The sequence below is a fragment of the Mobula birostris genome, chromosome 16, assembly GCF_030028105.1.
Source record: "Mobula birostris isolate sMobBir1 chromosome 16, sMobBir1.hap1, whole genome shotgun sequence".
Classification (NCBI taxonomy): domain Eukaryota; kingdom Metazoa; phylum Chordata; class Chondrichthyes; order Myliobatiformes; family Myliobatidae; genus Mobula; species Mobula birostris.
In genome coordinates, this window is record NC_092385.1 from 68437362 (window position 1) to 68451596 (window position 14235).

Sequence of the window (14235 nt, forward strand, 5' to 3'; positions counted from 1 at the left end):
GCATTGGAAGCATGGTGACTCTTGTGGACTGCCCCCAGCACATTCTTAGAGTGTGCTGGTTGTTAACGCAAACAATGCTGCTTATTTTGATGTACATATGACTAATAAATCTAATCTAACCATTCAAATGTTACTATTGGTTACAGGTTTATTTGCCTCTGTAGTTGTGTTGGCTGACCACCAATAAATTGAACAGGATCAGTTCAATAATTGATGATGTTGTAGCACAATCAGAGATTGGTAGGTATAACATTATGGGCATCACTGAGTTGTAGCTGAAAGAAGGTCCCAGTTGGGAGCTAAACATCTAAGGATACATATTGTATCAAAAGGGCAGGCAGGCAAAGGAGGAACGCACATACAACGCTAGCATTCATTTTGAGGGGACTAGAATATAAGAGCATAGACGTGATGCTGAGGCATTGGTCAGACCAAAACCTTGAGTATTGTGAGCAGTTCTTGGCCTCTTATCTAAGAAGTGTAGGCATTGGTGAAAGTCCAGAGGAGGTTCACAAGAATGATTCCAGATATGAAAGGGTTAATATAAGAGGAGCATTTGATAGCTCTGGGCCTGTGCTTGCTGGAGTTTAGAAGAATGAAAGGGGATCTTATTGAAACCTATCAAGTATTGAAAGGTCTGGTTAGAGAAGATGTTTCCAATAGTGATAAAGTTTTGGACCAGAGGGCACAGCCTCAGACTTGGGGAGGAGGAGGAATTTCTTTAGCCAGAGGGCAGTGAATTTGTGGAATTCATTGCCACTGACAGCTATGGAAGACATGTCATTGAGTATATTTAAAGCAAATGTTGATGGGTTCTTGATTAGTAATGGTGTCAAAGTTTACGGGGAGAAAACAGGAGAATGGAATTGAGAGGGACAATAAATCAGCTGTGATGGAATGGCAGAGCAGACTCAATGTGCTGAATGGCATAATTTTGCTCCAATGTCTTATGGTCTTATGAGTGAGGTGGCTCTGTTGGTATCATTAGAAAGAGGTGACGTAGGATTGGAAGATGTAAAATCCTTGTGGCTAGAGTTAAGAAACTGCAAGGGTAAAAATACAGTGATGGGAGTTATGTACAGGTCCCCAAATAATGGCTAGGATGTGAGATATAATTTTCAACAAGTAATGGAAAAAGCATGTAATATTGGCAATGTGTACAATATTCATGGAGAAATTCAAAATGCAGGTAGATTGGGTATATCAGGATGGTGTTGAATCTCAAGAGTGGGAGTTTGTAGAATGGCTTTTTAGAGCAGCTTATGGTGGAGCTCACTAAGGGAAAGGCAACTCTGAATCGGTAATGTTTAATGTACCAGATTTGATTCAAGAGTTTATGCTAAAAGAACCCTTGGGAGGCATTGATTATAATATGATAGAATTCACCCTGCAGTTTGAGAGGGAGAAGATAAAGTCAGATGTATCAGCATTATAGTGGAGTAAAGAGGATTACAGAGGCCATCAACAGTGATGATAGCAAAACAGCAATGGCTGGAGTTTCTGGGGGCAATTTGGAAGGTGCAGGATAGATACATCCTAAAAATGAAGTAGTATTCAAACTACAGGAAGATTCAACCATGGGTGACAAGGGAAGGCAAAGACAGCATAGAAGCAAAAATGAGCACATAGTATAGAGCAAAAATTAGTGAGAAGTTAGAGGATTTGGCAAGCTTTTAAAAACCAACAGAAGACAACGAAAAAACCATAAGGAGGGAAAAGATGAAATATGAAGATAAGCTAGCCAATAATATCAGAGGATATGAAAAGTTATTCTGACATACAAGGAGTAGAAGAAAGGTAAAAGAGGGTATCGGACCATGGAAAATGACGCTGGTGAGGTACGCAGTAATGGGGGACAAGGAAATGGCAGACGAACTTAATAAATATTTTGCACCAATCTTCACTGTGGAAGACACTAGCAGTATGCCAGAAATTCAAGATTGTCAGGGGGCAGAAATGAGTGTAGTTGCTATTACTATAGAGAAGGTGCTTGGGAAGCTGAAAGGTCTGAAGGTAGATAAGTCACCAGGATGAGATGGACTACACCCCATGGTTCTGAAAGAGGTAGCTAAAGAGATGTGGAAGCATTAATAATGATCTTTCAAGAATAACTAGATTCTGGAATGGCTTAAGGACTGAAAAATTGCAAATGTCATTCCATTCTTTAAGGAGGGAGCGAGGCATAAGAAAGGAAATTATAGACCAGTTACCCTGACTTCCATGGTTGGAAACATCACAAACACGAGGAATTCTGCAGATGCTGGAAATTCAAGCAACACACACCAAAGTTGCTGGTGAACGCAGCAGGCCAGGCAGCATCTCTAGGAAGAGGTGCAGTCGACGTTTCAGGCCGAGACCCTTCGTCAGGACTAACTGAAGGAAGAGCTAGTAAGAGATTTGAAAGTGGGAGGGGGAGGGGGAGGGGGAGGGGGAGACCCAAAATGATAGGAGAAGACAGGAGGGGGAGGTCTTCTCCTATCGTTTTAGATCTCCCCCTCCCCCTCCCACTTTCAAATCTCTTACTAGCTCTTCCTTCAGTTAGTCCTGACGAAGGGTCTCGGCCCGAAACGTCAACTGTACCTCTTCCTAGAGATGCTGCCTGGCCTGTTGTGTTCACTAGCAACTTTGATGTGTGTTGGTTGGAAACATATTGGAATCCATTATTAAGGATGAGGTTTCAGGGTACTTGGAGGCACATGATAAAATACACCAAAGGCAACTCTTGCCTGATAAATCTGTGAAGAGTTCTTTGAGGAAATAAAAGGCAGGATAGACAAAGGAGAGCCCATGGATGTTGTTTTCTTGGATTTTCAAAAGCCCTTGACAGGGTGCCACACATGAGTCTGCTTAACAAAAACCCACAGTATTATAGGAAAGATGCCAGCATGGATAGAAGATTGGCTGACTGGCAGGAGACAGAGTCGAAATAAAGAGGGCCTATTCTGGTTGGCTGCCGGTGACAAGAGGTGTTCCACAGGGATCGATATTGGGACCGCAAACAACAGGAATTCTGCAGATGCTGGAAATTCAAGCAACACACATCAGAGTTGCTGGTGAACACAGCAGGCCAGGCAGCATCTTGGCTCCATCCCTCCCCCTCCTGTCTTCTCCTATCATTTTGGATCTCCCCCTCCCCCTCACACTTTCAAATCTCTTACTAACTCTTCCTTCAGTTAGTCCTGACGAAGGGTCTCGGCCTGAAACGTCGACTGTACCTCCTCCTAGAGATGCTGCCTGGCCTGCTGCGTTCACCAGCAACTTTGATGTGTGTCGATATTGGGACCGCTTCTTTTTACATTATGTCAATGATTTGGATGATGGAATTGATGGCTTTGTGGCAAAGTTTTCAGATGATACAAAGGTAGGTGGAGGGGTGGGCTGAGGAAGCAGGGAATCTGCAGAATGACTTTGACATTGGGTGAATGGGCACAGAAGTGGCAGATGGAATATAATGAAGGGAATTGTATGGCCATACACTTTGGTGGAAGGAATAAAGGAATAGATTATCTTTTTTAAATTCAAAAATCAAAGGTGCAAAAGGATTTGGGAGTCCTTGTGCAGGATTCCTAGAAGGTTAACTTGAAGGTTGAGTTGGTGGTAAGGAAGGCATATGCAATGTTAGCATTCATTATGAGAGTTCTAGAATATAAGGGTAAAGAAGCAATGCTGAGGCTTTATAAAGCATTGGTCAGACCGCACTTAGGAGTATTACGAGCAGTTTTGGGCCCTTTACCTCAGAAAAGATATGCAGGCTTTTGAGAAGGTCTTGAGGAGGTTTATGAGAATGATTCTAGGAATTAAAGGGTTAGTGTTGGAAGAGCGTTTGATGGTTCTGGGCTTGCACTCACTAGAGTTTAGAAGAATGAGCAAGATCTCATTGAAACCTATTGAATATTGAAAGCCTAGACAGTGTGGATATGCAGAGGATGTTTCCAATAGTGGGTGAGTCCAGAACTAGAGGGCACCACTTCAGAATAGAGGCATGTCCATTTAGAACAGAGATGAGAAGGAATTTTTTTAGCCAGAGGGTGGTAAATTGGTGGAATTCATTGCCATGAATGGCTGTGGAGGCCATGTCACTGGGTATATTTAAGGTGGAAGTTGATGCATTATTGGTTAGTTAAGGTGTGAAAGGTTATAGGGAGAAGGCAGGACAATAGGATTGAGAGGGATAATAAATTAGCCATAGGGGAATTGTCGAGTAGACAGATGGGCTGAATGGCCTAATTCTCCTGCTATGTCTTATGGTCTAACTGTCGACAGGCCCTCCCAAGTTTTAACAGGGCTCCATCCCTGTGAACTGTTTGTAAGCTGGACAGTTTGCAAGTCAGAATTATGGCCAAGAACTGAGTTCTCAGGTGGCAGAAGATGTCTGTAGCCCCACAGCCTGTCAGTCTCTCAAACGCTTGATCATGTGTACAGGCTGTACATGAACTGGTGTTCCTGACCTGTGGGAGGCCTGTATATGGTACTCCCAGCTCATGTTTCTGTGCTTTGATAACTCTTGCAAGATCACCTGACCAATGGGCCTCATCACTCCAACTGTTCACAGCCCCTTACTCCCAAATCCAATGAAATGCCTCGTTATCCCAAACTCAAATTCAGTTCAAAAGGGATAGAGCAACTATACACTATTTACATTATCACCTTATTCTAATGATTATCACACACAAGCCAAGTGAGAGACAGCACTTACATTGCTGGGATCAAATTCCAGATGATGGGGACATCTCTTGGGTCCTGACCAGAAAAGAGCTCCTGAAGTTGTAACCTAGAACAAGATACAGACAAGATACAGATTTCAGTTGAAATCCTTCTCAGACAAGCTCAGTTCATTGAAGTTATTCTGGTGTAAGGGTATAATTTCATCCTTATAGAATGGAATAGACCTTTGCTAACTAGACTCAGTGACAAATCTTATCATGTTAATCTCCAAAGTAAAAACAAGTTTTAAGATGTTTATGGTTTTCTACACATGTGAAGCATTTTAAGGTGAGAGTGAATAGACCATCACTTGTCAGAACTCAAGGCTACTAAATAAATGGAATTTGAGGACAATATGGATTTTAACTCTGTAATGAACAAGGCAGCTTGCATTTAAATAGCAATTCCAACAGAGCTTTACACATTTTTTGAGTAGTTACTATCTTTATATTGGGGAAAATATACTCAATGGCCACTTTATTAGCTACCTCCTAAACAAGAAGTTACTGTCATCTTCCGGTTAGCTTGAACCATTCCAGCCATTCTCCTCTGATCTCTCTCATTAACAAAATGTTTTCACCCACAGAACTGCCATTCATTGGATGTTTCTCTGTTGTCACAGGAATGGAATATATGAAAGCAAGAGTAGTCCTTTAAGGTCCTTATGTCTTCTCCACTGTTCCATTGGGTTTTGGGTGAACTTTTACGCGAACATCACTTTCTAGTGCCAACCCCACACTCCCCAATTCCCTTAACATTCAAAGTTTGAAGATGCTCAGCGAGTGAGAATAGCATTTTTGGGGCAGTGAGTAACAAAGATATAACATCTCAAGGTGAAGAATTCCTGACTGGATAACTCCTTATTTCAATGGAGACGCAAGGGACTGTGGATTTTGGAATCTGGCACAACAATTTCTGGAGGAACTCAGGTCAAGCAGCATCTCGGTTGGGGGGTGGGGGGGTGGGGAGTGACTAAGGAACTGTCGACGTTTTGATCCGAAACGTCTACAATTTCTTTCCTGCTCCAGATTTTGCTTGACCCACTGAGTTCCTCCAGTAGACAATAGACAAAAGGTGCAGGAGTAGGCCATTCGGCCCTTTGAGCCAGCACTGCCATTCACTGTGATCATAGCTGATCATCCACAATCAGTATCCAGCTCCTGCCTTATCCCCATAACCTTTGATTCCACTACCTTTAAGAGCTCTATCCATCTCTTTCTTGAAAGCATCCAGAGACTTGGCCTCCACTGCCTTCTGGGGCAGAGCATTCCACATATCCACCACTCTCTGGGTGAAAAAGTTTTTCCTCAACTCCGTTCTAAATGGCCTACACCTTATTCTTAAACTGTGGCCTCTGGTTCAGGACTCATCCATCAGCAGGAACACGCTTCCTGCCTCCAGCGTGTCCAATCCCTTAATAATCTTATATGTTTCAATAAGATCCCCTCTCAGCCTTCTAAATTCCAGAGTATACAAGCCCAGTCGCTCCAATCTTTCAACATATGACAGTCCCGCCATCCCAGGAATTAACCTTGTGAACATATGCTGCACTCCCTCAATAGCAAGAATGTCCTTCCTCAAATTTGGAGACCAAAACTGCACACAACTCACCAGGGCCCTGTACAGCTGCAGAAGGACCTCTTTGCTCCTATACTCAATTCCTCTTGTTATGAAGGACAGCATGCCGTTAGCTTTCTTCACTGCCTGCTGTACTTGCATGCTTGCTTTCAGTGACTGATGTACAAGAGCACCTAAATCTCGTTGTACTTCCCCTTTTCCTAACTTGACTCCATTTAGATAACAATCTGCCTTCCTGTTCTTACCACCAAAGTGGATAACCTCACATTAAACTGCATCTGCCCACTCACCCAGCCTGTCCAAGTCACCCTGCATTCTCATAACGTCCTCCTCACATTTCACACTGCCACCCAGCTTTGTGTCATCTGCAAATTTGCTAATGTTACTTTTAATTCCTTCATCCAAATCATCTTTAATGTTGAAAGGCATGGACAGAGTGGATGTGGCAAAGTTGTTCCCCATGATGGGGGAGTCTAGTACGAGAGGGCATGACTTAAGGATTGAAGGGCGCCCATTCAGAACAGAAATGTGAAGAAATTTTTTTAATCAGAGGGTGGTGAATCTGTGGAATTTGTTGCCATGGGCAGCAGTGGAGGCCAAGTCATTGGGTGTATTTAAGGCAGAGATTGATAGGTATCTGAGTAGCCAGGGCATCAAAGGTTAGGGTGAGAAGGCAGGGGAGTGGGACTAAATAGGAGAATGGATCAGCTCATGATAAAATGGCGGAGCTGACTCGATGGGCCGAATGGCCTACTTCTGCTCCTTTGTCTTATGGTCTTATGGTCTAAATCATTAATGGATATTGTAAACAGCTGTGGTCCCAGCACTGAACCCTGCGTAACCCCACTGGTCACCACCTGCCATTCTGAAAGGGGTCCGTTAATCGCTACTCTTCTGTTTCCTGTCAGCCAGACAATTTTCAATCCATGTCAGTACTCTGCCCCCAATACCATGTGCCTTAATTTTGCCCACTAATCTCCTATGTGGGACTTTATCAAAGGCTTTCTGAAAGTCCAGGTACACCACATCCACTGGCTCTCCCTTGTCCATTTTCATAGTTACATCCTCAAAAAATTCCAGAAGATTAGTCAAGCATGATTTCCCCTTCATAAATCCATGCTGACTCGGACCGATCCAGTTACTGCTATCCATATGTGTCGTAATTTCATCGTTTATAATTGGCTCCAGCATCTTTCCCACCACTGACGTCAGGCTAACTGGTCTATAATTCCGTGTTTTCTCTTTTCCTCCCTTCTTGAAAAGTGGAACAACATTAGCCACTCTCTAATCCACAGGAACTGATCCTGAATCTATAGAACATTGGAAAATGATTACCCATGCGTCCACGATTTCTAAAGCCACCTCCTTAAGTACCCTGGGATGCAGACCATCAGGTCCCGGGGACTTATCAGCCTTCAGACCCAACAGTCTATCCAACACCATTTCCTGCCTAATAGAGGTGCGGCAAGCGTACTGGAATCCTTGCTGAGTTGGAGGCTGGCCCCTGCAGGCTGAATCTCCCATTGTTGCTGCTCTCCAGTGTGGACAAGCTGGATTGCCTTCACCTGCGGCTGACTCAGCACAAGACAAGCTGGAACACTTTTCTCTGTGGTTAACACAGTGCAAGATCAGGAACTGCCATGAGCTTGTTCTTGTAAAAGCATGGCTCCAGGACAACATCCCATGCACCATCAACCTTCAGGCCATGACACTCAGGGTTCTATACTAATATTATTTTGTGACTGTGTGTCCTGTCATAACTACACATGTTGTGTGCTGTGAGTGACTGTATGTACTGAGTTTTGCACCTTAGCTCTGGAGGAACAATGTTTTCTTCAGCTGTATATAGGTACCTGGTTGAATGAAATTAAACTTGAAATAGAACTTTTCCTACTTTACAAATGTTACTGAATTAAAGATCCCTTGTAAAAAGGCTGACTAGGGGGAATGCCATACTAGGTAATGAACCGGGTCAGGTCACAGATCTCTCAGTGGGTGAACATCTGGGGGACAGTGACCACCGCTCCCTGGCCTTTAGCATTATCATGGAAAAGGATAGAATAAGAGAGGACAGGAAAATTTTTTAATTGGGGAAGGGCAAATTATGAGGTTATAAGGCCTAGAACTTGCAGGTCTGAATTGGGATGATGTTTTTGCAGGGAAATATACTATGGACATGTGGTCGATGTTTAGATGCAAGAGCAGGATGTTAGGGATAAATTTGTCCTGGTGAGGAAGGTAAAGAATGGTAGGGTGAAGGAACCATGGGTGACAAGTGAGGTGGAAAATCTAGTCAGGTGGAAGAAGGCAGCATACATGAAGTTTAGGAAGCAAAGATTAGATGGGTCTATTGAGGAATATAGGGAAGCAAGAAAGAAGCTTAAGAAGGGGCTGAGAGAGCAAGAAGGGGGCATGAGAAGGCCTTGGCGAGTAGGGTGAAGGAAAACCACAAGGCATTCTTCAATTATGTGAAGAACAGAAGGATGACAGGAGTGAAGGTAGGACCGCTTAGAGATAAAGGTGGGAAGATGTGCCTGGAGGCTGTGGAAGTGAGCGAGGTCCTCAATGAATACTTCTCTTTGCTATTCACCAATGAGAGGGAACTTGATGATGGTGAGGACAATATGAGTGAGGTTGATGTTCTGGAGCATGCTGATATTAAGGGACAGGAGGTGTTGGAGTTGTTAAAATACCTTAGGACGGATAAGTCCCTGGGGCCTGACAGAATATTCCCCAGGCTGCTCCACGAGGCGAGAGAAGAGATTGCTGAGCCTCTGGCTAGGATCTGTATGTCCTCGTTGTCCACGGGAATGGTACTGGAGGATTGGAGGGAGGCGAATATTGTCCCCTTGTTCAAAAAAGGTAGTAGAGATAGTCTGGATAATTATAGAGCAGTGAGCCTTACGTCTGTGGTGGGAAAGCTGTTGCGAAAGATTCTTAGAGATAGGATCTACAGGCATTTAGAGAATCATGGTCTGATCAGGGACAGTCAGCATGGCTTTGTGAAGGGCAGATTGTGCCTAACAAGTCTGATAGAGTTCTTTGAGGAGGTGACCAGGCATATAGATGAGTGTAGTGTAGTAGATGTGATCTATATGGATTTTAGTAAGGCATCTGAAAGGTTCCACACGGTAGGCTTATTCAGAAATTCAGAAGGCACGGGATCCAGGGATTTTTGGCCAGGTGGATTCAGAATTGGCTTGCCTGCAGAAGGCAGAGGGTCGTGGTGGAGGAAGTACATTCAGATTGGAGGATTGTGACTAGTGGTGTCCCACAAGGATCTGTTCTGGGACCTCTATTTTTCGTGATTTTTATTAAGGACCTGGATGTGGGGGTAGAGGGGTTGGTTGGCAAGTTTGCAGACGACACAAAGGTTGGTGGTGTTGTAGATAGTGTAGAGGATTGTCGAAGATTGCAGAGAGACATTGATAGGATGCAGAGGTGGGCTGAGAAGTGGCAGATGGAGTTCAACCCGGAGAAGTGTGAGGTGGTACACTTTGGAAGGACAAACTCCAAGGCAGAGTACAAAGTAAATGGCAGCATACTTGGTAGTATGGAGGATTCTTAGAGAATCTTAGATTCTTAGAGTCTGGGGGTACATGTCCACAGATCCCTGAAAGTTGCCTCACAGGTAGATAGGGCAGTTAAGAAAGCTTATGGGTATTAGCTTTCATAAGTCGAGGGATAGAGTTTAAGAGTCGTGATGTAATGTTGCAGCTCTATAAAACTCTGGTTAGGCCACAAGTGGAGTACTGTGTCCAGTTCTGGTTGCCTCACTGTAGGAAGGATGTGGAAGCATTGGAAAGGGTACAGAGGAGATTCACCAGGATACTGTCTGGTTTAGAGAGTATGCATTATGATCAGAGATTAAGGGAGATAGGGCTTTACTCTTTGGAGAGAAGGAGGATGAGAGGAGACATGATAGAGGTGTACAAGATAATCAGAGGAATAGATAGAATGGACAGCCAGCGCCTCTTCTCCAGGGCACCACTGCTCAATACAAGAGGACGTGGCTTTAAGGTAAGGGGTGGGAAGTTCAAGGGGGATATTAGAGGAAGGTTTTTCACTCAGAGAGTGGTTGGTGTGTGGAATGTACTGCCTGAGTCAGTGGTGGAGGCAGATACACTCGTGAAGTTTAAGAGACTACTAGATAGGTATATGGAGGAATTTAAGGTGGGGGGTTATATGGGAGGCAGGGTTTGAGGGTCGGCACAACTTTGTGGGCGGAAGGGCCTGTAATGTGCTGTACTATTCTATGTTCTATGAATACAGAAGATTCTGCAGATTCTGGAAATCTTGGGCAATGCAAACAAAATGCTGGAGGAACTCAGCAGCTCAGGCAACAACTAATTACTAGTTACAAAATCACAACATACTGTGGAACAAGTAGTGAAAAGACAGCTAAACCAACACCAAACAAGGATGATATCGAAGCATGTTGAAAGCCTGCATTCTTGAAGCAATAATGTGCTGTGAGTATCCTAGGACATATTTTAGTAGAACTGCAGAGATGATTAAAGCTCCAAGCTATATCTTGCTCTTTCATCTGCTCTCAGACTCTGACACACTCCATGAACAATATACAGGTAGCGATAGCATCTTGATCCTCCGTGTTAATTAGTATTCATGGTGCTGCTATTCAATGGAGTGGTCACTCAAATAGTTTTGAATCAGATGTTTGGCAAGTCGGCATCCATTCAAAGCGTGAGTCTCAGTGCAACAGACTGATGCTAAAATTCACAAAGAATTCCCATATTTTTCTTTCCTCTGCATGACTTGGGAGTGTTTACAGGCAGAACATGCTTCTGGGCAAATCCTACTGATGAGTTAAAATCGCAGCTAGCTCTCCAGTGGAATAAGTTCTGGCTGTTAACTTAGCATAAAGCAATGAAGTCAAGAACAACATAATGAGGGAGAATTATTTTCAAAATACAACAGGGAAACAGTCCATTTGGTCCAACTAGTTGGTGATGGTGTTTAGGTCCCAACTCTGTAGACCTAATCCTAATCTGCATGAGTTTCACTTCCTTTCCTCCACGTTTTCACCTAACTTCCCTTGAATGTTTCTATGTTATTTGTCTTGCGTAAGCCAGGCACACACAATTGGATTTATTTTATATTTATGAATGATAGTGAAACATATTCTCTACCTCCAGGCTAAGAGACTCCATCAGAATCCTGGAAGTTCCTAATAGTCAATCAAATGTAAGAGAGTCTGCATTTGCTGGAAATCCAGAGTAACACACGCAAAATGCTGGAGGAACTCAGTAGGTCAGACAATGTCAACAGAAATGAATGTTTTGGGCTGAGTCCCTTCATCAGGACTGGAAAGGAAGGGTGCAGAAGAAAGAATAAGAAGGTGTGGGGGCGGGGGAAGAGGAAAAGGAGAAGAAGCTGGCGGGGGGGGGAGGTTGGTGGGTGTGGGAGGGAGAATAAGGTGAAAAGCTGCTAGTTGATTAAAGTTTGAAGGGCTGAAAATAATGAAAATAAGTAAGTAGCACAAAAAAGAGCTAAATAGTGAGGTAGTATTGATGCTTTAATGAACTGTTCAGAAAACAGATGGCAGAGGGGAAGAAGCTGTTCCTAAAACAATAAGTATGTGTCATCAGGCTCCAGAGGGAGGTGATGGGCAGTTGAGGAGAAGAGGCAAGATGGGAACCAGAATGGGGAATAGAAAAAGAAAGAAGGGGAGGGGAAGAAATGACCAGAAGTTAGAGAAATTGATTTTCATGCCGTCTGTTTGAAAGGCTAGCTACGTGGAAATCCTTCTGTTGCTGATGGCATCAAGGGGCTCAACAAAGTAATTCCCCAATCTACATCAGATCTCACCCATGTAGAGGGGGTCGCATCAGGACCACCGGATATAGTAAATAACCCCAATACACTTGCAGATGCAGTGTTGCCTCACTGGGAAGAACTATTGGGGCCTTGAATAGAGCCGAAGGAGGAGGCAAATAGACAAGTGTAGCAATTATTCCACTTGTAGGGATAAGAGCTGGGAGGGAGATCAGTAAGGAGGGGTGAATAGACTAGGTAATCACGGAGAGAGCGATCCCTGGGGAATTAAAAATCTCAATAGTAAGACCGATAGACTTTTACTATAGAGGGATATGAGAAGTTACAGAAACAAGACAGGAAGATCGAGTTACAAAGGAATGACATAACATGCCCAAGGGTTTCAGTAACTTGCATTTCATATTTCTACAATAGATCTGAAAATACACTCAGTGGCCACTTTATCAGGTACACTTGTGCATCTGAACTTTAATGCATATAACTAATCAGCCAATCAAGTGGCAGCAACTCAAAGCATAAAAGTATGTGTGGTAACTTCTACTTTGAAAAAGGCACTCTCGACAACTTCATGCCAAAGAAACAACTTTATCTCGAACGTCAAAACCGTTATGTATATACAGAGGCTTTTACAACCTGTATGGCATGGCAGGAACACTATATACAGAGACCACCGGAAGTGAAAAGAACGGAAGTAAAACCCATTATCCTAATTAATATTAACTTAATTTTAATAATGCTCACATTACAACACTTCTCCCCCTTTAAAATCCAGCATTCCCCAAATGTAAAAAACTAGGAAATAAAAACAGTGGTGTTATTAACTTGCGTACCCCTGAAAACTTATACTAGTATCTCAGCAGCAGTCTCAGCAGCAATTTATCAATACAAAATATCTGGAAGACATGACAGATTCAACATTCAATCTAACAACAACAAAAAAAAACTGTCCCATCAAAGATTCAGTCTGTCAGGAGGTTTACGAGTGCTCTGTGATCTGCGCACTACCCCTGGTTACCCAGCAGGCATTGCTGGTGATGATGTTTTGGGTGATTCTGGAGTTGGAGGCATGAGGGGGGTATGTGTGTCTGTGTGAGAATGTCCATCCTCTTGAGGGGACCCTGACCCCTCTGCCAGTGTCCCTCCCTCTGTCAAAGTCACTGGTGGACATGCTTCCGCAGTAGTCTGCCTCACTTTTGCCTTCTTGTCTGGGCACAGCAGGTCCAATCTTGACTTGGGCCTATGCCCCATCAGCATCTCCGCTGGAGTGTGGGCAGTCGTAGTCTGTGGCATGAGGCAGCATTTAAAGAGGAAACATAAAAGCCGAATGCTAAGAGAGCCTTCCTTCACTGTCTGAACAGCCCAATCAGCCAAACCATTGGAGGCTGGGTGAAAAGGAATGTGATGAATGCCATTTGTTGCATTGACTCACTGAACAGCTCACTGGTGAATGTCGGGCCATTATCAGTGACCAGAGTGTCAGGCAACCTGTGGACTGCAAACACTTGCCTGAGTTTGTCCATGGTTGAGGGGGCTGTGATGTTGCTCATGATGCAAACTTCGATCCATTTAGAATGCATATCTACCATTACAAGAAACATTTGCCCCATAAAAGGGCCAGCGAAGTCCAAATGTAGCCTAGACCAGGGGTGGTCTGGCCACTCCCAAGGGTGCAAAGGAGCTGGTGGTGGCATATTCTGATTAGTCTGACATTGCATGCATGATTTCACCTTGTTTTCCAAGATTCTGATCCATTCTTAGTCACCAGATGTAGGATATTGCAAGACTTTTCATTTGAGACACTCCTGGGTGAGCCTCATAAATTTCCACCACAATCTGTGAACGGCCAGGGGGAGGCACGATGACCCTCGCCCCCCAGAAAATGCGGCCATCCTGCAGACTGAGTTCTGTCTTGCGTTTGGCATAAGGCCTCAGTTCCTCTCCTTCCACAACTCTGGGCCAACCTTGTAAAAGAAGTCTTGACTTGGGACAGGACTGGGTCCCTGTCTGTCCACTGCTTGTTCTGGGTTGCCTTTACAGGTGTCTCTAACAGCCTCTCCAATGAAAACACAGTCTCTGGAGGCACATACGTAGCAACAGGTGTCTCAGGTAAAGGTGGTCGACTCAGTGCATCAGCATTTGCATTATCCCCACCCGCTC

The 14235-nt window shown here is 43.9% G+C and overlaps 1 protein-coding gene across 3 annotated transcripts in view; it reads right to left on the reverse strand.

Moving 5' to 3' along the window:
• Window positions 1-14235, reverse strand: part of LOC140211205 (ubiquitin-like modifier-activating enzyme 1) — a 468204-nt gene that overhangs the window by 274130 nt on the left and 179839 nt on the right. For all 3 annotated transcript variants that reach the window (XM_072280798.1, XM_072280799.1, XM_072280800.1), the window contains exon 18: window positions 4697-4771. In XM_072280798.1, the coding sequence (XP_072136899.1) occupies window positions 4697-4771 (75 nt within the window). The remainder of the gene's footprint in view (window positions 1-4696; window positions 4772-14235) is intronic.